Source organism: Balaenoptera ricei, chromosome 20, assembly GCF_028023285.1.
Source record: "Balaenoptera ricei isolate mBalRic1 chromosome 20, mBalRic1.hap2, whole genome shotgun sequence".
Classification (NCBI taxonomy): Eukaryota; Metazoa; Chordata; class Mammalia; order Artiodactyla; family Balaenopteridae; genus Balaenoptera; species Balaenoptera ricei.
Window position 1 is genome coordinate 22,398,716 of NC_082658.1, and position 27,408 is coordinate 22,426,123.

At 55.1% G+C, this 27,408-nt stretch overlaps 2 protein-coding genes and 1 long non-coding RNA gene across 13 annotated transcripts; 2 read left to right on the plus strand and 1 right to left on the minus strand.

Annotated features, from left to right (window-relative positions):
• Positions 1-5,502: 5,502 nt before the first annotated feature.
• On the plus strand, positions 5,503-14,652 carry RUNDC3A (RUN domain containing 3A). 4 transcript variants are annotated; one of them, XM_059906900.1, is made up of 11 exons: positions 5,503-5,646; positions 9,260-9,375; positions 9,768-9,916; positions 10,103-10,188; positions 11,016-11,105; positions 11,219-11,299; positions 11,478-11,643; positions 11,756-11,913; positions 12,682-12,819; positions 12,934-13,040; positions 14,062-14,652. In XM_059906900.1, exons 1-11 carry the CDS (start codon positions 5,540-5,542, stop codon positions 14,202-14,204), a joined length of 1,341 nt encoding a protein of 446 aa, XP_059762883.1. In that variant the 5' UTR covers positions 5,503-5,539; the 3' UTR covers positions 14,205-14,652. The 4 variants fall into 4 exon arrangements, with proteins under 4 accessions (XP_059762883.1, XP_059762880.1, XP_059762881.1 ...); XM_059906897.1 differs by having other exon boundaries at positions 5,523-5,646; positions 9,783-9,916; XM_059906898.1 differs by lacking the exon at positions 14,062-14,652 and adding an exon at positions 13,454-13,801 and having other exon boundaries at positions 5,523-5,646.
• A 645-nt stretch (positions 14,653-15,297) lies between these two features.
• On the minus strand, positions 15,298-20,703 carry SLC25A39 (solute carrier family 25 member 39). Of its 7 annotated transcripts, none has more exons than XM_059907340.1 (12): positions 20,521-20,703; positions 18,556-18,655; positions 18,364-18,423; positions 18,207-18,266; positions 17,826-17,959; positions 17,420-17,487; positions 17,152-17,276; positions 16,800-16,973; positions 16,361-16,470; positions 16,065-16,146; positions 15,906-15,986; positions 15,298-15,816 (listed from the first exon to the last, which is right to left on the minus strand). In XM_059907340.1, exons 2-12 carry the CDS (start codon positions 18,638-18,640, stop codon positions 15,701-15,703), a joined length of 1,095 nt encoding a protein of 364 aa, XP_059763323.1. In that variant the 5' UTR covers positions 18,641-18,655; positions 20,521-20,703; the 3' UTR covers positions 15,298-15,700. The 7 variants fall into 7 exon arrangements, with proteins under 7 accessions (XP_059763323.1, XP_059763326.1, XP_059763322.1 ...); XM_059907343.1 differs by lacking the exon at positions 20,521-20,703 and adding an exon at positions 19,532-19,655 and having other exon boundaries at positions 17,826-17,935; XM_059907339.1 differs by lacking the exon at positions 20,521-20,703 and adding an exon at positions 19,532-19,655.
• Positions 19,744-26,100, plus strand: LOC132355131 (uncharacterized). Of its 2 annotated transcripts, none has more exons than XR_009499540.1 (3): positions 19,744-19,938; positions 23,989-24,088; positions 24,575-26,100. It is a non-coding gene; the product is annotated as an uncharacterized LOC132355131 (long non-coding RNA). The 2 variants fall into 2 exon arrangements; XR_009499539.1 differs by lacking the exon at positions 19,744-19,938 and adding an exon at positions 20,565-20,727 and having other exon boundaries at positions 23,986-24,088.
• The last annotated feature ends 1,308 nt before the right edge of the window (positions 26,101-27,408 follow it).

The window sequence follows — 27,408 nt, forward strand, 5'->3', positions numbered from 1 at the left end:
GTCTGGAAATTGGGTGATGAATCATGATTTTCCTTTGCAGTGGCCGACATCAGCCTTCTACTCACACATTCTTGCTTGTTTTTGGCTATATAAGTCAAGAAATACTCTCATTGGCTGTCCACCTACCTAGGAAGACCATGGTCTTCCATGTTGAAGACCATTGGTGATCACAATAGATCCCAGCTTGCCGTTTTGGTCTTTCTGCCCATTATGGTAATTATGTCCACCTTGACTCTGATGACTAAGTGCCATCACCTGGTCTCTGTTCTGGGTTCGTGTCATACCCACTGACTTTACAAAGCCCAGTTCCATAGATATGTCCACTACCATCAACTTTGGCCTGCAGAGAATAACCCCTACTGAACTGCAAATGATGCCGGTGCCTCTCCGACAACTAGCCCATTTCTTATCACTATTTAAGTGAGTGTCTCTGGGTCCTCATGAGGAACACAGGAAGCTGGAGCGTTCTCTGGTCTTATACAATAATAATAGGTCTTATACAATAATAATTTCATTCCGGTGACCCCATATCTTTGAGCCTTTTAACCCTTCCCCAGCACTCAGCCAAGGAAATTCTAGCATCTCCACCTCATTTGCTGTAACATACGGTTTCCTCCAAACTTTGAAGCTCTATCCCAGCAGCCTATTGCAACTGGTTTCCGATGTCCTTGCTAAGGCTTTAAAATGTTAAATCCTTAGTCATGGTAGAGTATCCCGGATCAATATAAACTCTCCACTATCCAGCCTTATATTCCACTCCCTGACCCCAGCCCGGCACCCTCAAGATCTGTTCTCAAGCATGTTCTCCCAGTTTCTGCTGCTACGTTAGCCAGATCCTGCAGCATTTTTGGTGAACAATCCCTTTCTTCCCATAGCTGGGATAGTACTTCCCCACTTGTTCCAGGATGAGACTTGCCCATGGTCTAGAATCATGGAGTGGGGTCAGGGTCAGATCTTGAAGAGAGCAAGTATCATCTTGTGAGGCATCTGCCTCAGGTGAGGACTTTGCATGTTACCCAGGCAAGGAGAAACTGCTCTCTTCCATCAAGGGGGAGATGCCACTTCTCCTGGCCCAAAGGGTTCAGGATAATATGGGGATTCCAGAACAGATGCTTTCATACCAGGTCTCAGTGTCCTACTCCTTCCTTATCAGGGCCCTGACTTGGTAGGGCTTTAAATAAATAATCCTGCTATTCTTACAGCATTATGGGATTGATTTTCAGCCCAGTCAGCCCTACACAGGCTGCAGATAAGAGTTTCCTTGAGTGCTGCCCTAAAGGACTTCTGGGTTTTACACTGTACCCTGAGTTGATAGCTGATGTGAGTCTGTCATTTTTATCTTTTAGCAATTTGAAGGCATTTACCAACAACTGACCAACTCCACAATCTTTGTAATTCCCATTTCCCTCCCATATCACAAATACTAGAGATACGCACAGGCAGTGCGTCCCTGGATTCACCAGGGTGACAGTTTTAGTAATCTTGCTGGTGCTCTGGGTATCAGCACCCGCACTTACCCCAGCAATGGAATCCTTGTTGCCATTTGGATGGTGAGTCATCCAATTCCAGAATCCCATTTGGAGGATCTGCTTCCTAGGACCACTTCAGATACCAACTGGGTTTTTTGGGGGGAGGGGCCGTCCCCCTAGGAATAAAACCTCAGTTGAGGATTTGAAGGATTTGACATTTGAGAGGGGTTTTTTTTGTTTGTTTATTTTTTGGGGTTTTTTTGTTTGTTTGGCCACGCCACGCAGCTTGTGGGATCTTTGTTCCCCAACCTGGATGGAACCCGTGCCCCCTGCAGTGGAAGCTCGGAGTCCTAACCACTGGACCACCAGGGAATCCCCCGTATCTGAAAAATGACGCTAGGAACTACCTGCAAGTGAATGGGAAGGTGACACAGAGAAGGGAAGGAGGCTAATAAAGGCTGTGCTGTCAACCCAATTAAGAGTGTGGACAACTGGAACTTAGTCCTGCTGGGGACTCAGGGAGCCAGTAATAATGTGAGCCTCAGGACTATCCCACCTGACGGCTGAGAGAACTGGGGTATTTTTCCACCAATCCTCATCAGTTATTGCCTGAGGTTTGCTGAGGATGGGAGTGCCCAGCGTTTGAGTAGTGCAGGCTCCAGTGGCCAGAGAGAGCCCTCAGGTAGAGTTGCAGTTTTTCTGGCAGTTGGAAGTTCGTTCAGTGTACCCAAGCGCTTAGGGAATGTGGGAGGGATACTGACAGCATCTGCTACCCCAAGGGAGGAATCCCTTCACTAGATACAACAACGTTTCCACTAAACTGATAGCAATCCAATTCTGAGGATTTAGATTCTTCAAGAATGAAGTGGTCACCTGACATGGTTAAAAAAACAACAACAGCCAACTTGGGTGCTGGCTAAGGGCAAAGTGAAAATGAAATGAGTGTTGGAAGAGGAGATTATAAATGTCAACTTCGACCAGTTACAAAAATAAGAATTGTAGATGCTATGGGTATTTGCTTGCTTGCTCGCTTGCTTTATATTATATACTCTGTATAGTATTATTTCCCCCTTCCTTCTTCTGCTTTAGTATCTTATAGAAGGATTGTTGTTGGTAGTGAGCTTTATTATTTAGTCTTTAGGTTCCTCTAGAGGAAATGTGGCTGAACTCAGAAAGGTATTAACATCACCCAGAGATGGATACTGTTACTGCAGAGACTTTGCAACTCAACGTTGCAGGGGAGGGCGCTATAGCACCTTCACTTGTACCAAAGACAACTGCATCTTAATAGGCAAAGGCAGGAATTTGCTATTGTTCAAATATGTATAGAAAAGATGTGTGTAGATGCTGAGCAGCAAAAGGTCCCCCCTTTTTCTGTGCCAGTTACTTATTTCTTGCTTTTCTGCTCCAAATCCATTCTTCATGTCTCTCTGCTCTCCGATGCTGAGGGGTCGGGAGGACTCTACAAACTTGTTTCCCAGACTCCACTACTAACTGGCTTTCTGTTAGGTTCTACTAATAGAAAGCACTAGAGGGAGATGGAAGGCAGGGAAAGGAGAAGGGACGATATTCTCTTTGGGGGTTTTGTTTAGGGTCACCCTATCTTTGGCAGTTGGCTCCAGCCTTCAGCTTTTTTCTGCATTCTTAGAACCAGCTTTGTAGATGGCTCCTCTTTGTAGATGGCACCAGTGGCAGCCCACTGGTGGCTCTGGATGAGTCTGAGCCCCACCCGTGGGCTCCCACCTCTTCCCTTGAGTTCCCTTAGCCCTTGCTACTTTCTTTAGTTACGAGTTTAACTACTTCCACGTTGTCTCCATGTTCTCTTTCTCTTTTTGCTCTTTTGGTCTTCCCACTCCTGTGTAACCAAATCCCCTCTATTTCAAATACATCATGTGGCTTCTATTTTTCTAACTAGGCCCTATCTGGTGCACAAAATACCCTCAATGGTAGAATAGATAAACTGTGATAGAGACATACATTGGAATAGTATACTGCGAAAATGACTCTCCCTAACATGATGTTGAAAGAAGCAAATTGCAACTGAATTCATATAGTATGACTCCATGTCTACAAAGTTTAAACACCATTAAACTACATTTTTTATTGATGGATGTGTAGGTGGTAAAACTATAAAGAAAAGCAAGAAAATGATTATCGCAAAAGTCTGGATAGTGGTTATCTCTTGCGGGGATGGATGAAGATGAGATCTGGGAGAAGCATACGGCAGGTCCTGGGGTGTTGATAATGTCCTATTTCTTGATCACTGAGGTTATGACATAGATGTTTGCTTTGTAAATATTCTTCAAGCTGCACATATGTGTTTTAGGTGCTCTTTTGTGCATCTGATATATGTTGCAATTGAAAAACAAAAGAACGAACATCACGATCACCCCTGGCAATGGGTCTGGAGGCAGGAGGACAATAAGAGGGGCTCCTAGAGGTGAGGCAAGAGGGAAATGTCAGAGAGGAGGGACTGAAAAGACTAAGTCTGAGGTCCCAGAAGCCAAGAATTGAGGCTGACGCTGAGTGAGCAGGAGATCTGTGCTGGGAGTCAGGACCTTCTTCCCAGGCCCCAGGGAGGCAAACCAAGGTTGGACATTTCTACAGGTCTTTCATCTCCTGCTCCTCTGTTTGTGCTAATGGAGGGTCCCTGCCTGCTGGTCATATTCAGATGTGGGTGCACATCTGAATCAATGTGTAGACATCGACCTGCCACTAGCGAGCAGAGTAAACCCAGTGAGTGGGCAGAGTTGGTGAATGGACATTCTTGAGGCCAGATGGAGAAAATGGGTGGACCCCTTGTAATTGACACAGAAGAGCTTTCTGCGGGAGCTGGGGATTTCAGTGGTTGAAAGAGAACAGGCTAAACAGAGGGATGGAGCAGGTGGGAGCAGTGATGTGAGGGAGCAAAGGGTGGCAGGGAAGCCAGACTATGCCTCCATTTCCCCACCTTTCCCTAAGAGATGCGACCAGCACTGTAAATCGACTATACTTAAAAAAAAAACAAAAAAAAAAGATGCAACCAGCTTTTCTGGCCTTGCAGAGAGGGTTGATGGCACCCTGCAGCAATTCTGGCAGCCAAGGGGTTAACCCCTCATGTCAGCTGCCTCTGGGGTGGTGTGAGGAGGTAGGACTCTGAGAAGAAGCAGTTACCTTGGCACCACTGTGGGCATCAGCTCTACTGCTGGGAACCGCCACAGAGCCCAGGCCCTTAGCTGCCAGTCTACTCTCCACTCATCGTCCCGAGTGGTCCCAGGCGCTGGGCTCCTACGGCTTATTCTGGATTCCCCTCCCCCACCCTAGTAACTGTGGACTCCGCCGGCTGGTGCAGACAAGTCAAGCCAGGGCGCAGACCGACAGATATGCAGTCTCTGACTGCTCCTTGGTCTCCCGGGTCGGCAGCGTAGGGCCACCTGCGCTCTCTGGACGCAGACCTAGCCTGGCCTCGCTGGGAATGCCGAGACTGAATGGGTGGGGGGGGCGGGGCCGGGATGAGGGTAGAGGAGGTGAGGAGAAATGAGAAATCTGAGATAGACACCACTGATCACAAGTCAGAAACAAGGGAGTAGAGGCGTCGGAGCTCAGAGACGCTAGGCGTGGGTACCGGGCTCTGAGCATGGGGGTGGAGAACAAGCCAGAAGCCCCCTTTCTTCCTTCCAATCGCTGCCTCTCCCTGGGACCCTCTCCGCCCTCCCTGAGGCCCCGGCCCTCTCCCCTCCCCCCAAAATCCTACGTCCTCTGCGGATTGGTCCCCGGCCTGCCGGGGGCGGGGCCCGAGGACCCTGACGTCACCTGCCAAGGGGGCCGGGCGGCTAGGGAAAGGGGGGGGGTGACTGGTCCCGGCTCAGCACCTCGGAGAGCTCCCTCCCCTGCCTTGTTTTGCTCCGGAATCGCCGCCGGGGGAGGGAGCCAGGGGCCCCGGCAACAGGCGCAGCGGCTGGAGGATGGCCGTGGAGGGGTCGAGGGGTCCCGGCGGACAGAGGGCCCAGCCGTGATCCGGCGGGGGGGCCGGGGCGCCGGGCGGGTTGGGGGGGTGCAGCTAGAGGCGGCAGCAGTGGCTACACATCTGGATGGAAGCGAGCTTTGTCCAGACCACCATGGCTCTGGGGTTGTCCTCCAAGAAAGCGTCTTCCCGCAATGTGGCTGTGGAGCGTAGGAACTTGATCACCGTATGCAGGTGGGCACCGCTGGCGGGCGGGGGTGGGGTGGTCAGGAAGAGGCGGCGGGGCGGGCTGCGGAGACCTGGACTGAGCGTGCCCGCGGGAGGAAGCACCGCAGCCGCGGAGAAAAGGGAGGGAGCACAAGGTTAAGAGGAGCGCGTCCGCTATCCTCAGGCCCAGGCCTGGAGGGGGTTTGGAGGTCTGGTCCCTACCCTTCTAGGCCAAGCCAGGCCTATGCCCAGCCTGGGGCCTGGGGGTGAGGGGTGTTTAATTGGCACTGCAGCTTCCTGTGAGAACCAGGAAGTGACATTGTGTGTGAGGGGGAGGGGTGGGGATGGCTGGCTCCCTTGCTGGGGGCGGGAGCGGGGTGGGCAGAGGAGAACTGATGGGATAGGGGGATGAACGCCCTCCAAGTGTACCCTCACTCCCACTCCTGTCAGCCTGGCCTCTCTGGGGTGGGGCTTTTCTGGGAGATTTTCCAATGCTCAAATCCTGGATCAGGGATGGTGCCCTCCTCCATCTCTGGGCAGTTGCAGCCTATGGCAGGGTCAACTGGGCATGTAGGCAAAGTCCCTGAATCCGTCCAGTGAAGGCACGGCACTGCCCCTGCCGTGGGAAGGACTGAGGGCCTGAGCACAGAAGCCTGGGTCTCCTGGGTTCAAGGGGAGGAGATTGGGAGGGCAGAGCCATTGGTTCCTGAGGGTGGGGCTGTCGCAGTGTTGGGAAGACCTGCCCACTTTCCTGGGGCCAGGAAGTGAAGCTTCCCACTTCCCAGCCCTGCAGTGATTCACCCCCCGCTGCCCTGCCGTGAAGCCAGGAATGGCCAGTCTCTCAGCCCCCACCTGCATTCATCTCTCCGTCTAGGATCCCCCTGCCAGCTGCCTTCTCCACCTGCAACCTCCCCTCTCCCCCATGCCGCCTCTGAGGGCAGGGTGCTCCCACTGCAGGGCTCAGCTGTCTTCCCTTGCCAGTCCCACCTGCGTGCACACTGGCCTTGGTCCTGCTCCTTCCCCCAGGAATCAGTGCCCACCTGATGCCCTGGCTTCCGTATCCTACAGCTCCTTCCAGGTTCCTGGGCACACACCCAACAGTACTGCGTCTGTCTCACACCATTATATCCCTAGTGCCTAGCACGGTGCTGTGCACATCTGACCTCTGTAAAAATGCCTGGAATGTTATAGAAGGAATGAGTGCAGCAATGGCCCAGCCCAAATGCGGTCCCCTGCCTCCACGCTCACCCCCCAAACCCTGCCAGTGTGGTGTAAAACACAGATGGTCCTAGGTTCAACCTCTTACTTCATCAGTTATGAGCTGTACAACCTTGAGGAAGTCTCCTAACCACTCTGGGCCCTGGCTGCCTCATCATCCCCATTGTAGATGTAAAAGCCACACCAAGGAGTGTGCCTAGCCCTGTCCCGATGCCATCCTTCCAGTCCCTCTCCTCTCGCTTGAGCTCCTAGGTTCCTCTTCCTTCTCTTGCCTGCCAGGACAGCTGGGCCTGTTGAGTGTGTGGCAAAGGGGGGAACTCCCCTTGGCCTAGGCTGCAGAAGCAGAGGTTCTGGTGGATTGAAAGTGTGCTTAGAGCTGGGATGTGAGGGATAGAGTTTTGGGGAGGATTGGGAGCATGACAAAGGCTCAGAAACCCCTCGGGCCCCTGCCGCCTCTTCATTGTCACGTGGTTCGCCTCCAGCTCCCAGAACAGTTCCCTTTAGCAGGCCGAGGGCTCCCCTGGGCCCTGGCCGCCCTGTCTCCATGGTAACGGGCAGCAGCCCTGCACCTCTGAGCAGGGAACACACCATGGGGCTCCCAGGGGGGCAATGACCAGCTGCAGCACCCCTGAGGACAGATGGCAGATGGCTGCCATGCTGAAACCAGCCGCAGGCCCCCACTGAGGTCTGACCCAAATGACCAGAAGAAATCACGGGGGCGGGGCTGCATAACGAAGCCCAGATTAATGCCCTAAACACAGGCTCCTTCTGGCTATCCCATTAATGGCCCAGCTCCTCACCACCCCTACCCCATGGCCTGTACTCACCTTCTCTCAGTCTTTCCTGGGATCTGAACCAAAATTTGATGAGACAGGTACCATTGTTCTTGTTTGCAGCTGGGGAAAATGGGCCTTGGAGAGATTAAATGACTTGTCCAAGGCCACCAGGTATCACACGGACACAAGATTTGGGTCCACCCAGGCTGCCTCACCCTAGGGCAACTCCAGCACTGACCTGGCTCTCATCTCAGGCCAGACCAACTCTAAGCCCATAGGGAAGGGAGGAAGGTCCGTGGGCTTGGTTGTGCCATTGCCCTGAGAGCCTCAGAGGCCAGGGCTTGAGGGCTGGAGCACAGAGGGCAGAGGAGGTAGGGGTTGGTCGGGGCCTCGGTGATCCTGACATCCATCAGGAGGCCACAGATGTAGCAGAAAGAGCAAGGCCTTTGGAATCAGACATACCTGTTGACTCCTCACAAGCTGTGTGACTTTGAACAGATCAGTCAATCTCTTGGACCCTCAGTTACCTTATCTGTCCAATGGGGCTGCTAGTGATAATAAGAGGACCCAGGGCTGTTGTAGGGATGGATGAGATAACACACGCAGAGTATAGTGCTGGGCGCATCACAGGGCTTGATGAGCTTAGGGTAAAAAGGACAGTTCCAAGCAGCCCCCATATCCCTGGATACCTCACCCCTGCTATGCCACCCATAGGGGGGCCACGATGGGATGTTGGGAGCCATGTCTTCCTCCCTGTCCCAGCCCACTGCAGTGATGGCCGGTGGAGATTGCAGTCGTAGGGACTGCAGAGGGAGCTGAGGCTCTGGGCAGGATTGGAGGGAGGGACGGGGGCTGCTGTGCTCCAGCCTCTCAGCCCCATTGGCTTCCCTTGGCTTCCTTCCTCTCTGAGAAGCCAGGTGTCCGGGCCCCCAAGCCCCCTTCCAGAGATCTGCTGCCAATGCCCCCTCCCATCCACTGAGTGTGTCAGACCCACACCCTGCACCTCCCCCGGCCCAGTTCTGCACCGCCTGGTTCTGGGCAGCTGGTGTGTGGGTGGCCAAGCTAGAAGGAGAAGGGGGAAGGGGGGCATCCGTGTGCTGGGAGCCCACCTGGCCACCCATGCATGCCCACGCTCCATGTGCTTGGTGCCAACTCACATGCCCTGGTACAGGTGACCCACACCCCACCCCAGAAGGGACTGGAGATTGTTCCAGCAATAGCAGAAGGGAGCTTGAGGCAGGGGCACAAAGCAGCTCCTAACTCCTATCCGACCCCTACCCTTCTCTGACAGAGAGAATGCAACTCCAAAGGGTGGGCAAGGAGGAAGGGGCTCTGGGCTAGCCCGCTGGCTCTAGGTGCCTCATCTTTCTACCGATTGTTTCATCCCCTCTCATACCTTGTTCCTGAAGTTTTCTTTCTCTGCCTCTCACCTCTCTTGTCACCCACTTTGTCAATCAGTCTCCCACCTGCCACCCTACTCTCCCATGTCACAGCCCCTCTATGGGTCACTGTCTCTCGCCCTCTTTCCCTCTGCTTCCCCACCACGTCCGTGCTCTTGGTGGCCTCTTCTCTGCCTTCCTTCTACCCCCATCACCTTGTCTTCTCACCTGACACCCTACTGCCCCTTCTCCCTCCCCCTCGCCCAGGTTCTCTGTGAAAACGCTGCTGGAGAAGTACACGGCAGAGCCCATCGATGACTCAGCTGAGGAGTTCGTGAATTTTGCAGCCATCTTAGAGCAGATCCTCAGCCACCGCTTCAAAGGTGGGCCCAGGTTCCTGTCCCCCCACTGCCCAGCCCTCCCAACTCCCAGCCTTTGGCTTCCAGCTACCCCCCCCCAACTCTGATCTACTCTGTGGCTTTCTGAACTCCATCGTTGACCCTGGCCCCAATTCTGGACCATGCGCAGAAGCTCAGGCACAGAGCTGGGAAGAGGGGAGGGGATCTTCTGGGCACAAGACAGTGGGTGTCCACAAGCCCCAGCCATGGGCGTGTAGTTATGTGCCCTGTATATACATGCATGTGTGTGCACGTGAGTTTGGGGTAGGCACTACGCACGTGCATGGCTGCTTATACTTATGCATGTGTGTGCCCCATTACATGGACCCTCTCCAAACTCCCTGGTCTTGCTGAGCCCCCTCCCTGCCCTGGCTCAGCCTGTGCCCCAGCAGGTCCGGTGAGCTGGTTCAGCTCAGACGGGCAGCGGGGCTTCTGGGACTATATCCGCCTGGCCTGCAGCAAAGTGCCCAACAACTGCGTAAGCAGCATCGAGAACATGGAGAACATCAGCACTGCCCGAGCCAAGGTAAGTGGCCTGCAGTGAGCAGGGCCAGGGCAGCTGCTCCCTGCTCTGGATACAGGAGGGCTGCCTGTTCCTTGGTCCTAGCCCCTGCCCAAGGGCACTGGGGAGAAAGGCCACAGGAGATTCAGACCCAGTGGTGCACACTTGAGTCCCTTCGGGGCAGCAAGTAAAGGTGAGCGTGCTTTCCAGGGCCGGGCATGGATCCGGGTGGCACTGATGGAGAAGCGCATGTCGGAATACATCACCACAGCCCTACGGGACACCCGGACCACCAGGTTAGACCCCCTCAGTCAGTGTGGACCACAAGTCCCAGTGTGTACATTCATTGCCTAAACACACTTGATCCTTAAGTTCCTGCTGTAACCTTCAGTACCTGGACTACAATTCCCAGTATGCACTGCTAGCTTCCGGCTCCCAGACTGTCCACCAGTCAGCTGGGCCTGCAGTCCCAGAACACACCTTTAGCACCACCACCATCTCTTCCAAGTCAAATTCATTATCTCTCATGAGCCCCAGCACCAGTCTCATGCACAGCTCTGCTCTTAGACACAGCTCTGGACAAGCCTCAACTATGTATCACCTTACTTGTTGGCCTTCCATGGCCTACAACACAGAGCCCTACCTGCTCCCCAAACAATAGCAGCAGTCTGTACTTGCTACCCGTGGACTCCAGAGCCCCAGGGGTCAGAGCTTCAATCCCTGCACTGTGGGTTTTTAACTGCATTGTATCTCTAGCCTGTCCTCACATTTCAGAGTTCACATCAACATATTTTTGAGCATCTACTGTATGCCAAGCACTGATTTAGGACTTGTTTCCTGATTTTTAAGGATCTGGGTGACCCAGTACTTGGTGGGGAAGGGGGAGTTCTGAGGATGGAGGTCTAGTCTCAGGGCACACACGTTCTAATCGGTGGGAGACACAGGCGCTATCCCCAGTGGGCCCCAGTCTGAGGGGGGAGACAAGATCCACAGCTGAGGGGTGAGCAGGAAAAGGATACCTCCTTCCTCTAGGAAAGGTTGGTAATAAGCCAACAAGAGACGCCCTGAGGGGCGGGGCTCCCTGGGAGGATGCTACACCGCAGTCCCTCACCCCTCCCCGCAGACGTTTCTATGACTCGGGAGCCATCATGCTGCGGGAGGAAGCCACGGTCCTCACCGGGATGCTGATCGGGCTGAGTGCCATAGACTTCAGGTGGGGCCTGGGTGGCCTTGGCCATGGTGGGGGGTTGAGGTTGTTTCTCTGCGAAGGTCCGCACTCCCATCCCCTCATACCCGCCCCCAACCCTGTGGCTGCTCTGCCCCCAGCTTCTGCCTAAAGGGCGAAGTGCTGGACGGGAAGACCCCCGTAGTCATCGATTACACGCCCTACCTAAAGTTCACCCAGAGGTGAGCAGCCCGATTGCGGCGAGGGGTGCTGGGTGCGGACAGACGACGGCCCTGAGGGGCGGGGATGGCGGGAGACGGGCGGGCTGGGCGGCCTCCTGGTTCCCCTGCCCAAGGGGGTGTGGCTGGGGCCGCGCGGGCGGGCAGGGCCGGCCGGTGCCCACTGCGCCCTCCTTCCAAGCTACGACTACCTGACGGACGAGGAGGAGCGGCACAGCGCCGAGAGCAGCACGAGCGAGGACAACTCGCCCGAGCACCCGTACCTGCCGCTCGTCACCGACGAGGACAGCTGGTACAGCAAGTGGCACAAGATGGAACAGAAGTTCCGCATTGTCTACGCGCAGAAGGTGCGCGGTGCGCGGCGGGGGCGGAGCGGGGGTTGCTTAGAGCCCGGCAGAGGGCGGGCGGCCGCGGGGACCCTCTCCTCTCGCCGCCCGGGCTGAGCCGGCGCCCCCGCAGGGCTACCTGGAGGAGCTGGTGCGTCTGCGCGAGTCGCAGCTGAAGGACCTGGAGGCGGAGAACCGGCGGCTGCAGCTGCAGCTGGAGGAGGCGGCGGCGCAGAACCAGCGGGAGAAGCGGGAGCTGGAAGGCGTGATCCTGGAGCTGCAGGAGCAGCTGTGAGTGCCGCCGCGGCCCTGACCCCGGTCCTCGGCCACCCCGACCACATCACCCCAGGGAACCCCCGCCATCGCCCCCATTGACTCTAACGCCACCTTTCCTGATACCAAGCACCAGCATCAAACCCCTGAGTCCGTCACCGCCACCCCGAGATCCACCCCCCTCCCCGCCGCCGCGACCTAACATCATTCTCGACATAAGGCCCCCCACCAACCGGCTCCCCACTTCACCCTCAACTACCTGACATAAGCTAGAATGGCCATTGAACAGTACTCCTGGGACCCCAACATTACAATTAAGGACCTCTAATTAATGTGACTCAACGACCTTCAACATGACTGCATTATTCCCTCTGTTCACCACTCCTCCCACCGTGACCCCTGACCTCACCCCTACCCATCCCTCTAACGGTTCCCCTTGAAACATTTTCATCACCCTGTGACCTCCCAGCATGATTGTGGCACCCCATGACTCTTCATGGTTCCCACACTACTCTGCAGCCACCCGCCCATCACCCTGACTGACGCCCTGCAACATCTCATTACTCCCCTAACCCCCAGCACGAGTGCACTAATTCCTGTCACCGCCGTGGCCCCCCCAGTACCCTCCACTGACTCCCAGGATCTGCCCCACTGATCCTCAGCATTCATACCCATTTTTGCTACCCAGGTTTCAACCCTAACCCCTCCCCCCACCTCTTGCTGAGCCCCTCTTCCCCACTTCTGCTCCCTCTTCCAGCCAGGCCTGACTCCCCCTCCCCATCCCAGGACAGGTCTGATCCCCGGTGACCATGCTCCCCTGGCCCAGGGTTCCAAGGACCTCACCACACGCCTGGTCAACCAATGGCCATCACTGGGAACACTCAATGGGTCCGAGGGCACCAACAACCCTAAGCTCTACCGGAGGTAAGCCCCAGGCAGGCTTGGCTTGGCCTCAGTGCCGCTCCCTCCTCTACCAGGGAAGAGGGGCACTGGGGCCGTGGGCCTCTGCCCACACACCAGCTCTCTGCTTTGCCACAGACACAGTTTCATGAGCACGGAGCCGCTGTCGGCTGAAGCCAGTCTGAGCTCGGACTCCCAGCGCCTGGGAGAGGGCAAGCGGGACGAGGAGCCCTGGGGCCCCATTGGTGAGCCCCCCAATCCAGCACCCATCCCGGAAGGGCTGAGGCCAGGCCTTGGGGCTTGTAGTCAGGCCCTGGCCACTTCCCTCATTCATTCAACTCTTCCCGAGAGCCTAGCACAGCAACTGAGAGCTTGGTTTGGGGCATCAGGCAAATCCCAGCTGCGCCTCCTCTGGTTGTGCGAGCTTGGTCACTGATTCCACCTTGCTGAGTCCTTCTCATCTGTAAAATGGGGATGTTGTTTAAAATGATCACCAGTGTTGGCATATGGTGAGGGCTCCATGGCTTTTGGCATCACAACATCCTCAAGAGCCCCGCAAATCCTCAGGGAGTTCTTCGCCTAACTAATTTGCTCTTATCTCATGCGCTCTGTGAACCAGTCGCCTGACCATTGTTTCCCCCTTTTCTTTGGCTGCCAGGAAGCTCAGAGCCAAATTAGTGGCTCCCTTCAAGAGAATGTCCAGGACTTCAACGCATGCATTTTGTGTTGCCCTCCCCCTCTGGCTTCACCTTGGTTTCCCACCCTAGTTTTCCCGGTGCCTGGACTACCTGTCTTTTCTTTCTAAAAACCACACTGTACTGGATGGCCCTAGATCTTCTTTGACACAAGGCAGGCTATGGATGTGGAACCCCGCCACACTGTTTGTGATTGTCCGTGTGTCTGTCTCCCCACCAGACTGTGAGCTCCGTGAGGGCAGGGACTGTGTCTCGTCCGTTCTCTGTATCCCCCGTGCTTGGAACGGAACAAGTGCTCACCGTGTGTTTAATAAATGGAGAAAGAGAGAGGATGAACCCTCGGGGGGAGACAGAGACATAAACTGACGATTACAATACAGTGTCCCCAGCTCCCTGCATGGAAAGGGGCAGGTTCTTACCAGGGTTTAACTGAAAAAGGCAAGCGCTCCAGAAATGAGGAAGGTCTCCGGATGGGTGACCTGAGGGCTGTCCCTTCACCGCCTGCACCTGTGCACACCCAACTCGCACACGCAGACCGGTTGGCCCCGCCTCACCCGCCCTCTCTCCCCAGGGAAGGACCCCACGCCCTCCATGCTGGGCCTCTGCGGCTCCCTGGCTTCCATCCCCAGCTGCAAGTCCCTGGCGAGCTTCAAATCCAACGAGTGCCTGGTGAGCGACAGTCCCGAGGGCAGCCCGGCACTGAGCCCCAGCTGAGGAGCGGCATGGGCGGTGCCAGCCCCACCTGCCGCCTTTCCTCACGGTCCCCCAATCCAGGCCACCCTCCAGAGAATGCTGCCCACTCAGCCAGGAGTCTCTCGGGAGACACCCTTTGCTTCTAGCCCGGTTCAGCTTCTTGCCCGTGGAGGCAGGAGCTGCCAAGGGAGGCAGCTTGGGCCAAGAGGCAGGGGCACCGGGGCCACAGGGAGCCCTCAGGAAGCTTATTCTTCTGGTGACCCCGCTGCCTGGCTAGCTCCCTACCAGACTCTCCTTCGCTCATCTCCCCGCCCTCCTCAGGAGCTGGTGGCCCAGCCTGGCACCGCCGCCTCCCATGCCTCTCCTGTCTGTCCCCGTGTATGCCCCAGAGTCACTCCTTCCTCAGCCCCCAGACTGGGGGGGGGGGCGGCGGGGGGCAGCTATGAGGGTAGCAGGCAAATAAAAATCAGAGGACTGAGGGCAGCCTTGTCTGTGGGGGGACTGGGACAGGGCCCTGTTCTGAGGTTGGCAGAACGTGGCGGGGCTAGTGCTGGGCCCGTAACCAAGGTGATGCTAGATCAGATAAAATCAGGTGTGCCCCCTGGGAGCAGACTGGTCAGAGTAATTCAAGAGGTGGGTGGCTTCTGTATGAAGTGTTCTAAATACTAGGTCAGCCCAGGGAAGGACCAAAACATGTAAGGACCCCTTCAACCTGATACTCTTTGGTAACTCATTTACCCCAGGCAAAGAAGATGCTGGACATCCTGGGTGGCAGGATGGAGAAGGCCTGGCAGGTCCCCGTTTCCCTTCCATCATCCTGAGCAATGCAGCTTCGGCCTAGAGATCCAGACCCTTCCATTAGCCCAAAGCCTGGCAGTGAAGCCACCCTCCCTCCTGGGTTGTCGCTTAAGTGTACCCTTGGGGAGAGGTCTCACCACCCTCTCAACTCTGGGTCCTTATCCCCACCTGCTCTCACTACACTGTGGGAGGGATCCTCTACATGGGTGCCACCTGGGCAGCCAAAGCCAACATCAAGGTCCCTTCCAGGCCTCTTCTGCGCAAATCACTCACCAAATCCTGCTTCCCACCCGCCCCAGAGACCCCCACAATCAGAGGCAGTGGAAAGAAGTTTATCATCTTTAGACTCAAGGAATTAACAAGGGTGGGTGCAGACTATGCCGGGCACAAGGTTTTGCGGCTCCTGGGGGCAGGCCCAGCTACAGCAAACCCACAGGGAAAGAAATGAGGAAGAAGTTAACAAATTTGGTCTTGAACTTGAGGGGAGGGCGTGATGATTCCTGGGGCTGGGGAATGGGGAGCAGCAGGAAGAAAGTGGTCTGAGAGAGGAGGGGTCGGCGTGGGCCCAGAGGGGCAGCCCCCTACCCCTGGGGCTCAGAGTGGGGAGGAAAGAGAAATGAGGCCCCTCCCCACAGTGCTGAGGAAAAGGCACTTGGCTCAGTCTCCTCCTGCCCCACTCCCACCACGGATGAGGTCGGGTCCTCGTCCCCTCATTCCTTTCAAGGGCCCAGAAACTGTTCCTGGTTGAGCCTCTGGAAGAAGTTTTTGCCGAACTCATAAGTGCTGATCATGATGGCACAGGACGGGGCGGCCTTGATGATCCTTGGGAGGAAGCCTGCGGTGGGAGGGGGAGGCTGGGGTCAGAGGTCGGGTCCCAGGGAGCCCCACCTCCACCAGGGCGTGGACACACACACAGACGCTCACCTGCAAAGAGGCCCCTGGTGCCCGACTCGGCCCGGATTCTCCGCAGCAGCAGCCAAGTGGAGTCCGCGTGCGGGGGCGTCACTGCAAACCAAAGCGAGGCCCTGTAAGACCCCGCTGGGACCCCGCCTGCCCTGCCCCGCACCAGCCGGGGCCCCTCACCTCTCACAGCCTCCACCGCTCCTAGCGCGACCTGGCGCTGAGTCTTCACCACATCGAAGGGTAGAGTCAGGATGGCCGCCACCTGGTGGGGTGGGGAGAGGGCTGGTCTCCATTCCCAGGACCCCCATCCCTTGCATGCGGCCAGGGTCTGCCAGCCCCAGCTAGAGCTTCAGAAGGGGAGGGGGAGCGCACTCCTTGACAGGCAAGCAAGGACTCTTTTCCGGAGCGTCTGCAACGACCCTCAGGTCACCCCAAGGACACCTCTACTGGCCACATTCCCAGCCTGGTCAACTCACCGTCCCTGAGATGCCGCCAGCCACAAAGCTGATGCCCACGGAGGTCTGGTCCTTTGGCGCGAGCCCACTCAGCCAGCTCTTCACCAACTCATAGTTGAACCAGTACAGAGCTTGGGGGCACAGGGGTTCACTCATTAGAGACGGGAAGGGCAGTGGGATAGGCCACGAACCTCCCACCTTTCACAGACCTACATCACAACCACTCCCTCCCAGCTACGAAGTCTGCCTGCCACGTGCCAGTTCCCATAAAAGGCCCTATGCAAGAAGTATCTTGTGAAAACCTGGGTGAATATCCCGCCTGCTGGGGCCCACTTCACAGATGAGATGTTCTTGGTTCAGAGAGCTTACGTGACTTTAAAGTCAGTAGTAGCAAAGCTGGGACTTGGCTGTAGACCTCTTGGGCTCCCTTACCCCAATCCCTGCACCCCCTGGTGCCTACCTGAGAAGGGCACATCCCGAAGGGCAGTGGGACCCCAGCCCAGCCACAGTGAGCGCCAGCCGCCTTGAGCCACAGCTGCTCGGACGCAGGTGCCCAGCTCCCGGTATGACAAATGCCGAGCCTGCAGCTTTGTCCGCACCAGCTCCAGGGGACTGATCACGCTCACGGTGCCCACTGCGGGGACCAGGGAGGAGGGGTCAGTTTACAGGTCCCAGGGGCAGCCTGCCCAGAGTCTGGGGGCCTTGAACGTCCCCCCCACCCCTAGGCTGGCAGAGGTTGGAGCTGGGAGTCCAGACTGGGCTCCGGCACAGGTGGGGTCAAAGGGAGGTGGAAAGCCCAGGGCTGTGCTCACGGCGGGCCAGTGCGCCAGCCACCATGGGTGCGTAGAGATCAGAGGTCAGGGCTTGACCACACAGGAAGGCCTTGAGTTGGTCGTAGGCGGTGAAGTAGATGGCAGTGGCCGGCACAGTCATCACCCTAGGGGTGTGAACAGGTTAGCCAAGACTCCCCAAAGTTCCCAAACCTCCCAAGCTTCCCCTGCCCCACCCAGCCAGCCAACAAGGGAGTAAGGGGTCAGTGGGGTATCAGGCGAAAGCAATACGCAGAACTGGGGTACTCACAGGGTGGCTGGGAGGCCGCTCCACAGGGTCCTCGTGCCCTCATGTCTCACAATCTTCACAAAGGCATCCTGGCCAAGCAGACACCAGCCCAGGAGGAGGGAGGATGAACATGAACAAGGCTTGCGGCAGGGCTGGCCCAGGCTGGGCCCTAGCCTGATGCCCTCGCTCCTACCCAGTAGCCCCTCAGGCCTCTACACATGGTATTCCCTATTTGGCTCCAAACAGACTCCTATTCACCCTTCAAAATCTTGTGATGGCCCCACCTCCTCAGGAAAGCCCTTCCTAAACTGAACTGGCCACCCCTATGTGCTTTGTGCTACCCGTTCTTTCTTAGGTCTGCTGCCTGACCAATCTGAATCCCTCAGGAATGCCAACAGACCCAGCTAAGGGCACAGCTGCTCCTCACCACGGTGCCAGTGAAGCGACTGGGGTCCTGAAACCAGGTGGCACAGCGGGCACCATTTGGGCACAGGTACAGGGGCTCTAGGACACCATTGCAGTACAGGAGGCATTTCCCTGTGGATTGGAGAGAGGAGGGCACTGGGGAAGGGGAGGGGCATTAGCATGACAGAGCCCTGGAACCTCACAGGGAGGTGGTGAGCTCCCATCCCTGGAGGGCCAGCAGAGCCTGGGGTCCCTGGGTGGACGTTCTTGTGTAGGACAGAGGGCTAGCTAATATGATCTAGAAGCGTGTGCTAGTCCGTGGCTGTGAGGCCGTGTGCCCTGGAGAGACTGGGACATCCCTCCCCAGGACACTTACAGGTTCCCCGTGGCATGGGGCACTCACATTTGGCGTAGGAGAGGCTCCAGAGTCTGGAGGAAGACATCAGCTCTAAAATACAAGGCACTACCTCAAGTCACAAATGTTCCCCACCTGCCCCAGGGACCTCATCTCTGGAGATCCCTGGCACCACTCCCTATTGGCTCCAGGGTCAGACACTCACCACTGGCCACCGAGGGGCGCTGAGACTGCAAGCGTACCTTCACCACATCCAGGGGGGTCACTGGGGGAGGAGGGCAGGTCTGAAAGCTCCTTTCAGGACCCCGCCCCTACCCCTCATCCAGAGCCAAGTCATTTCTAATCTCTGGTCTGCCCCAGTCCCCAGCTGCCCCCACCCCACCATCCTAGGTCTTACTGAAGAGGGAGGTGACCACGGCCCCAGTGCCAGATGCCACCATCTGTTGGAGGAGGCTAATGCCTCCAGGGTCCTGGTCAGCCATCTTGTAGCTTCAGTTCTGAAAAACAAACGTCAGTCAATTGGAGCACAAAACCGGAGTCAGGGGTAGGGAGAGAAAGAATGCAGGGGCTCTTGGGGACACTAGCTGGACCCTCACCCCACTCACTCACTATGAGTTTCGCATAACCACTTTTTATAGCAGTTATTGTCAACTCCACCTTGCCAAAGGGGAAAGAGGCTCAGAGAGATGAAGTGACCTGCCCAAGGTCACCGTGGGAGTAGTTAGGAAGGAAACTGGGAGAGTCATCCATCAGTTAATGGGCTGTAATGACCCACCGCCATTCCTCACCCTCGCCACACGGGGTTACTGTGCACCTCTTCAGTGCAGGTGCCCGGGTTGGCCTGGGGGCCCAAAGATCAAAACGCCTGAGCCGCCCCCCTACGCCCCCAACTCCAGCAACCAGCCCCAAGGCGGGCGCATGCGAGCCTCGAGTCACCGGACGTGCAGAGGTGGAGCCAGGCAGGGAGGGAAAGGTAACAAACCTGAGGGCGGCGAAGGGTCCGTCCACTTCCTGGGACTGCAGGCGGGGGTGCCCGGCCCTCCCCCGCACCCGTCCTCCCGAGGCCGGAGGGCCAAGCCCCGAACCTCGATGAGAAGGACAATCCCTCTGCTCCCTCTCCCTCAAAATCTCTTTCTCGGGGGGGCCGATCGAGAGTACGGGAAGTAGGGATGGAGAGACAAGATCGCTTTTCGCCCCTCGGCGACAGTCTCTGTCCTGGCCCCGCGCGCAAGGGGCGCCCGGTGGGGCCGACTAGGTCGGCCAGCGACTCCCGGTCCCCAGCCAGGCCCGGCTCAGGCTCCCCGGGACCCCAGAGACCCGACTCCCGCCTCCGCCCCCCGCCGGCCCCACAGCCCAGGTCCAGCCCCGCCCACCTGGCTCTAGGCCGGTGCTCGCGCGGCGCGGCGCCCGGGGCCGAGCGGGCCCATATCGGCTCCGCGGCCGGGGCCAGCTCCGCGCGCGCTCGCTAGGCACCAAGGCCGACTCGGAAACTGGACGAGCCCGTCCCGCCCCTGGACGGCGCCGCGAGGCCCCGCCCCCCCACGGGCCGACCGGCCGCCTGCCCGGAGTGAGGCCGGCCCGCCCACTCGCGGCCTCCTCCGGGTCCCGCGCTAACCAGGCCCCGCGCCGCGGGTGCCCCGCCGGGCCCGCGCGCCAAGGTCGCAAGTCTCCACGCCGCGCTTGACCTGGCGGCAGCACCGTACTTGACAGCGTATTGTCGCCAACACCACCCCACCAGCATCCCGGCCAAGCGCTGCTCCCGCAAACTTTCTAGACGAACGTGGGTAAAGCACTCTCCCCATTTTCCTCATTTGTTTGGCGGCGGGGGTTTGAATCAGTTCTTCCAAGGCCACGGGGGGCGATGAAATAGTGCTGGCAAACATTAACCCATCGGGCTCTTTGCTGAGGTTTTACAACTTCACGGCGACCGTATCAAACAGGGTCGTCCCTATTTAACAGACAATCCATCAAGACTGCAACTGCAAATCCACTTGACAAAACTGAGGGGTACCCTGCGGGTGTGGGTAGTGAAGTTGACGAGTAAGTAACCCGGGCCAGGCAGGCTGGACAGAGAGGAAAGGCTGGCCCGGGAGCCGGGAGACGTGGGTTCAACCGGGTTTAACCTGGGCTTCGTCCCACCTCCCTGTGACCCTGGGCAAGTTACAACACCGCTCTGGGTCTCGGATTCCTCCTTCGCACAGGAATACGATTGAGTAGGGGAGAAGGGGACTGACATTTCTGTGTTGGTTACCCTCACGAAACCTATTTCTTCTACGTCTCAGAACTTCTAGAAGTAGATCATTATTAACCCCGTTTTACAGAAAACGAAACTGAAGCTTAAAGTTAAGAACTGGACAATTACCTCCCCCGCACCACATTGCCTCCCTGGGTGACAGGTGGGCGTTAATCCTGGACGTCTCTGATCCCTCTTCTCAGGAGCCGCATTTCTGTCCCGGGCCAGCCCCGCACCCGAGACCCCATCAGCTGCCTCGCTTTTAAAACTTTCGTGCGGCGAGAGTGTCCTAAGAGAAAAACGAACAGCGGCTGCGAGCCTGCGCCTTTAAGAAGGGTAGGCCGTGACTTTGACGTCACCAGCTCTTCCGCCCCTCACCCCCAGAATGGTCGCCTCTGGGCCTGGAGTCGCCCAGCCAGCCGGTGCACGCCGGGTTAGCACGTGGGTTCCAAGGGGCCAACCGTATGCTTTCCCTGAGAAAAGATTTTGCGGCTCTCCACCGCTAGGAAGCCCGAAATGGGGGGCGGGGAGTGACCCGTGAAGTGCTGCTGATCTAAAGGGCCCTGAGAGAAGGCGCCCTTTACATGCCCTTCCCATACCAACTGAATTCTGAAATGACACAAAATAATTTTATAAACTGACAGGGCGAGAACCCAGCCCCTATTAGGGTCCTTTACTCCCTCAAAGTTATGACTTACACAGTTTCACAGCCATCAGCCAAGAGATAACTCCCCCCCATTTTACAGAGGAGGAAACTGAAGTCCTTGTGTGTAATGACTCCTGGTGTGGAGTAGAATCCAGACTTCTCCTACGCACTCTCCCATTTTTCACATGAGAAAATGGGGACCCCAGAGGTCAAGTTGCACCAAGATCACACAAATGAAAGATCTATAATTCAAACCCCCTCCTACCTGAGTCCAGAGGATCTCCCATCCCATCCCATTCTCAACCAGGGCTCTCTGCTCCCTGCAAATGTTTACTCAGGCCTCAGGCCCCAAGAACTCTTAAGATACAGCTTGGTGGGGCTGCACCACTTACCTGCCTCCAGATCAGAGCACTGGGAGGGCGGGACCTGGTTCCAATATGGGCTGCCTGCTGCAGCAGCTGTGGGACCTCCTAGCAAGTATCTAGAGTCCTTTAAGCCTTCCTTTCACCCATTTATAAATGAGCTGATGGGGATCAAAATACCCCTGCCTCATGGGAATTTGAGGATGTAATGAGTTAATAGCTCTAAAGTGCTTAGAGCCCTGTCTGGCACTTGGCAAGCAGTCGGTGACCATTACTATTATTATTGATTGCCCCCCGCCCCACTCCAGGACCTGTGGCACAGAAAATTCTGGAAAGGGTCTTTAGAGCAACCAGGATTCTGGTCCCACCTCTGCCTCTAAATGCAGGCACAGATAGTCATAACTCCTTACACGCCTTCTTCCCCAGAGCAAAGTAGCACAGCCAGGAATCAAACATGGTGACCTCTGAGCCTCAGTTTCCTTCACAGTAGAATGAGGGGCTTGCACTCCATTTCTGGTTTTGTTCTTGCAATAGGATGCCTTTGAGATTTGTCACTACACCTCAGTTTCCTCAGCTGAAAATAAGGATGAGTTACCCATCCTGCTAATTTACAGACTCTTAGCTAAAGTCATGTCTGTGAAAAGCTGAGTCGACAAACAGTTCTGTAGTCCCACCCAGAGCTGAGTAGATCTCACTCCCTGCCATCCCCTACATGTAAATGCTTCGAGGCTGAGAAAACCTTGGTATAACCAAAGGCCAGCATGCTGGCAACAGTCTGGGCAGAAGGGAGAAGTTATCCACCACTGGAGCTGGTGGAGGTGTTGTCCAAGGACGATCATAGCGACTGCAGGGTGGATCCAGAGCCTTGAGATGCCCATGAACCTGTGGGGCTCTGGCTAGACTGGCCTGACCTGAGAAGCAAGCCTAGAGGCCTGAGGAGGAGGTGGCCACTGTCCTGGTTGTCTCAGCCGCGGTTCACGCTGACCACGCACCCAGTGGTCCTTCTAGAGGCAGCATGTGGCTCCATGTGGCCATCACCGGCCTCCTTGTCAGATGGAAAAACAGAAACTCCTTTAAACTGTAAAAGGGGAGGAAATAGTACCAGCCCCAGGGATTATCTCAGGGACTGATGGACAAGTCCTTGCCTGGCAAGCGAGGTAAACAGAAGATAGTTTATTGTAAGGCTGAATTCTTCCAGGACAAGCCCCAGCTTGCACCCCCAGGGCCTAGGAAGACACTTATGGGGCTGAAGTAAGGCTCAGGTCCCTCCCGTGGACTCTACTAGCACCTCTGAGTTCAGGGCCTGAACCGTTCCCACCTAGAGGTGCCTTCCTGGAGGCAAGGCCCCAGGCTGCAGGACCACTGAAAAGGAGAAGAGAAATCCAAACCCTAGGGCTCAAGTTAAATGCCAAGTCAGATCTTTGATTGGGCCCTGGGGGCAGGGAGGGGTGGGGAAGTTATAGAGGACTTTATTGTGACAACTGGAGAAAACTGAATAAGGCCTGTATAGTTGATATTACTTTATCAACATTAAATTTCTTGAGTGTGATAACCATACAGTGGTTTTGTAGGAGAACGTCCTTGTTCTTAGGAAATGCACACCGAGTGTTTAGTGGCAAATGTCTGCAACTGTCTCAAATGGTTCAGCAAAAATAAAGAGATAAAGCCAATGTAGCAAAATGTGAACAACTGTAGATCAAAGTGAAGGGTATATGGTGCTCATTGTACCATTCTTGCAATTTTTCTGAAGTTTTAAAAGGTTTTAAAATAAAAAGTTGGTGGGGAAAGGGATTTCTCCCTCTGAAATACATATATATTATGTATAGAATCAGAAAGCAACAAAGCTGGGGATTCCCTGGTGGTCCAGTGGTTAGGAATCGGGGCTTTCACTTCGGTGGCCTGGATTCAGTCCCTGGTCGGGGGAACTAAGATCTGGCAAGCCATGCATGAGAAAACAAAACAAAAACAAAAAACACAACAACAAAGCTATCTTTTTTTTTTAAAGTATTTATTTATTTAGGCTTCGGCCTGGTCTTAGTTGCAGCAGGCAGGCCCGCACGCGGGATCTAGTTCCCCTACCAAGGATCGAACCTGGGCTCCCTGCATTGGGAGCACGGAGTCTTACCCACTGGACCACCAGGGAGGTCCCTGTATTTTTTTTTTTTGAAGGTTAAAAAAAAGAAATAAATGTAATAGCTAGAATCAGCCCACCCAGGGAAAGGCCTCTCTTGTCTCCCCCCAGCCCCTGCCTGGCTTGAGAAGATGAGCTGGGAAGTTTCTGGACACCCAAGTCTTCATTGGGAGCACCCTGGGTGCGGTCTGAGGAGGTGGCCTCCAGAGGTGAAGGGTCCTGGCTAAGACTGCAGAACTGCCTTCCCCCCAACCCCCAGCCGGATGCCTGGAACTCTTACTCTGCTGGGGAGTGTGGATTAATCTACCCCCGAGGAAGGCAGTTTGGGGCCATAGCTATCAAAATTCCAAATGCCCAACCCTGTGACTCAGCCAGGCCACTTGTAAGCATTCCTCCCTGATTGGCTTGCTCGTGTGCGAAATGACTCGCCCTTACCGTAGCCCTGTTTGTAACAGCAGAATGCCATGCAAAGGGACTGCCTGACAATATCCCCATATAACAAATACCACCTTGAAAGGGATGCTGACCTCCACCTCCGAGTGTAAAACAACCTCAAAGGTAAGTGTTAAGTTAAACAGCGGGGCGATGGGGAATATGCCGGGCAGTTGTTCTCGATCTGAGCTCTACCGCCCCCTAGGGGAAATTTGGGGAATTTATGAGGCCATTTGTGATTGTCACAAGATCAGAGCCCCTGGCATTTGATAGAGGTCAGGGCAGGGATGCTCAATGTCCTATAAAGTGTAGGACAGTCTGACATTAACAGGGATTTATCCCCGTACACCTCGAGGCTTTCCTCTGTCTTTCTGGACAACCACAGTCGTCCCTCGGTATTCACGGGGGATGGGTTCCAGGAGCCCCTGCAGATACCAAAATCCGGGGATGCTCAAGTCCCTTATATAAAATGTACGGTGAATACAGTCGGCCCTCTGTATCCGCGGGTTCCACATCTGCGGATTCGAGAAATCTGTTGATGATTATCCGACCTCGAAGCCAGCTCTATTTCACCCATATCTTTCTAAATGGTTTTATATTGATAATCTATAGAATTTCCCAGGAATAAAACTACCATGCAGTCTTCAGGAAGATGTGGCTTTGTCTCCGTTAGAACTTTACCAAGGATCATTCACCATTCAGAACATCTCATCCTGTTGGCCACCTGGCTGGTGTGAGCTGAGTTACTAACAAAATACTCCAGCGCAGAGCCTCCATTTCCGGTTCTCCGTCGCCAGTGATTCATGGGCATCTGCAAGCTTCTGTTCTCTCGTGGAGTCAAGCCTGAGCTTTTGCACACAGAAATACATTTTATTTCATTCTAAATTACTTTCTTTTATTTTTCCTCTCTATTACAGTTTGAATTTAATACAGATTTTTTTAAACGTGCATAGGAAATTACACTCTGTGAATTTCACTTCTGAAAATGTATTGAAGGAGAGTTACAAACTACATTACCAAACGAAGACTTTGGATCTGATTCTGTTGAGAACCTCACGAGCTCACCAAGCACCAGTGGTCGCATGCAGTGTCATTGCCTTCTGGGGCTGCAGGTTCTGCTTCTCAGCATGCCCGAGGCTGCCTGGAGCATGTCAGCCTCCAGAAAAGCGTGGCCATGCCAGGGCTGAGCCCGTGTCTCAGTGACGCAAACTGAGGAGGAGCCATCCCAGCTGGGCCTGGAACAAAGGCCTGACCTGTGTTCGTCTCCCTCTCTCTCTCTCTCTCTCTCTCTTTTTGATTTACTGAGTGTTTCCCTCTCTTTTTCTCTTTTTAAAAATGTTTCAGTGTTGTATGCCAAATACCGTTGTAGGTACTGGGATATAGCAGGGAACAAGCCACACTGGGTCCCTGCTCACACTTTTTAGTGCAGGAGACAAACACACAAACAAGTAAATAAACAAGACAATTGCAGACAGGAAGGACATGAGGTTTAGTGCCTGTGAAGGCACTAAAACAGGTCACGTGATGGAGAGGGCCTAAGACGGCCTAGAACAAGGGAGAAGTGGGGGGTCAGGAAACATTGATGGAGATTAACCCATAGTGAAGGCTTGGCCCTCCGCCAAGCAGGCTGGGATGAAGGAAAGTGCTCAGATGAGAGCTGGGCACTCACACTGAAAGAAAAACTTGCATTGAAAAGAACAACTATGATGGTTACGAACACAGGCTCTGGACCAGACCTGTATTCAATTTCTGGCTTCTCCCCTTTCCAACTACACAAGCCCAGGAAAGTTGCTTAACCTCTGAGTCTTCCTTCTTTCATTGTAAGATGGAGATGGTAACTGTACCTACCTCACAAGGCTGTGTCAAAGATTAAAGGAGAGCTTAGTACAGAACCTGGCACAATGTGAGTCTCAATAAACATTAGCCAGACCTACTTTTTAAAAACATGGAAATCAAGTATACCAGCAACCATCCTAACATAAGAAATTGAATTAAAGTCCCCTGATGTGCATTTGAGTACAGATTTCTCTGCTAACTTGTTGGGGGCATTTGTCTCTTTTCTGGGCCTTGTTTTCATCATTTTTGAAATGGAAAGAATAATACTCTTGGCCCTACTTCCCTTCCGGCACTGCTGAGAGGTTTAAGATGACAGATGAGGCGTGTGAAAGGGGTTTGTGACCTGGAAAATGTGCCCCGGGTTGAGGGGGGAGGAGTTCCGTCCTCCTGTCCCGCCCTCCATGTAGCTGCTTCCTCTCTCTGTTCCTCCTTGGGCTCCTGGAGATGACCCTGACCTGACCTCTCTGAATTTTCTGGGGAAGGCAGTTTCCTCACCTAAGCCCTGGCCCAGTGCTTCAGAGACAGGTCATCAGATTAACAAGAGGAACCTCTTTGATGTCCTAAAAAGAATTCCTTCCATTTTATGTGCCACTTTACAAGATCTCTTTATATCCATCATCCCATTTGAACCTCTCATGACTGTGTAAGAGGGCATGTGGAGGTTATTGTGGACCCATTTTACAGATGAGGAAACAATCTCAGAGGAGTTAAGTGACCTGTCCAAGTGACTTGAAGCGGGTGTCTCCTGACCCCTAGGGGGCCTGCCTGGAGAGGGGCAGGAGAGCTCAGGGCTGGAAGGGCTGGGAGGGAGGACAGGCTGCGCTGGCGTCTGCATCCAGTGGAGCCTGGCGATGTGGGCAAAAGCTCCGAGGTCTGATCAACTTGGACTCAGATACTGACACCACCGCTTAGTAGCCGGATGACCCTGGACAAGACCCTTAGTGTCTCATACATCTGCGAGGTGGAGCTAACACTCTGCAGTGTCGTTAGAAGGACTCAGTGATGTAGAACAGAGGAGGCCGGCAAAACATGGTCCTGATTCTTCTCCTCTCCACTCCCTGCCCTGCCCCCAAGTTCATTAACATTCCAGCCCTAACAGTCAACGAGTCAACAGTGCCCACAGCCCAAGCTGTCCTTCCATTTCCGTGACCCAACCTGTCCACTTGCTGCCCTTGGCAACGGCCAGGCTCCAACTCCTGGAGTCCACAGGCAATGCAGCAACCACTGAGGGGCACAGCTGCCCCCAGGACATTCTCAAGTTCAGAAAAAGGCACAGGATGGGGAAAGTTTCTCCCTGTACCCACAGGGAGGTATGACACTGGCCAGACCACCATCGGGGCCCAGCCCCTCCCAAGCCTTCCAGGGGAGGGACAGGGTGTCCTTAGATGTGGTGCAGGGCCAGCACCCTGAAGGAGCTTCAGAAGGGTTTGGAGGATCTGAACCCCTGTCTTGGGTTTGGCTGGATGTTTTCTTTTTCATTTGAGTGGCGTCAGATTTTACATCATTGATTTTGTAAATTTTAATAAGAAAATGAATTTTAGTCCTGAATAAATGTAGTTTAGTTGTCAAAATTCTCTCGATCGTAGGAGTAGAGGAGAAGGAGGTGACAG

What these genes read in the sequence shown, in the direction of transcription:
- RUNDC3A (XM_059906900.1), top strand. Translation starts at nt 5,540, where the DNA reads ATGGAAGCGAGCTTTGTCCAGACCACCATGGCTCTGGGGTTGTCCTCC. An exon ending in AACTTGATCACCGTATGCAG is followed by an intron (nt 5,647 to 9,259) that starts GTGGGCACCGCT and finishes CCCCTCGCCCAG; the next exon opens with GTTCTCTGTGAAAACGCTGC. An exon ending in GGAGCCCTGGGGCCCCATTG is followed by an intron (nt 13,041 to 14,061) that starts GTGAGCCCCCCA and finishes CTCTCTCCCCAG; the next exon opens with GGAAGGACCCCACGCCCTCC.
- SLC25A39 (XM_059907340.1), bottom strand. Translation starts at nt 18,640, where the DNA reads ATGGCTGACCAGGACCCTGGAGGCATTAGCCTCCTCCAACAGATGGTG. An exon ending in GTCGCTTCACTGGCACCGTG is followed by an intron (nt 17,488 to 17,825) that starts GTGAGGAGCAGC and finishes CTGCTTGGCCAG; the next exon opens with GATGCCTTTGTGAAGATTGT. An exon ending in CTGGCGGCATCTCAGGGACG is followed by an intron (nt 16,147 to 16,360) that starts GTGAGTTGACCA and finishes CCACCCCACCAG; the next exon opens with GTGGCGGCCATCCTGACTCT.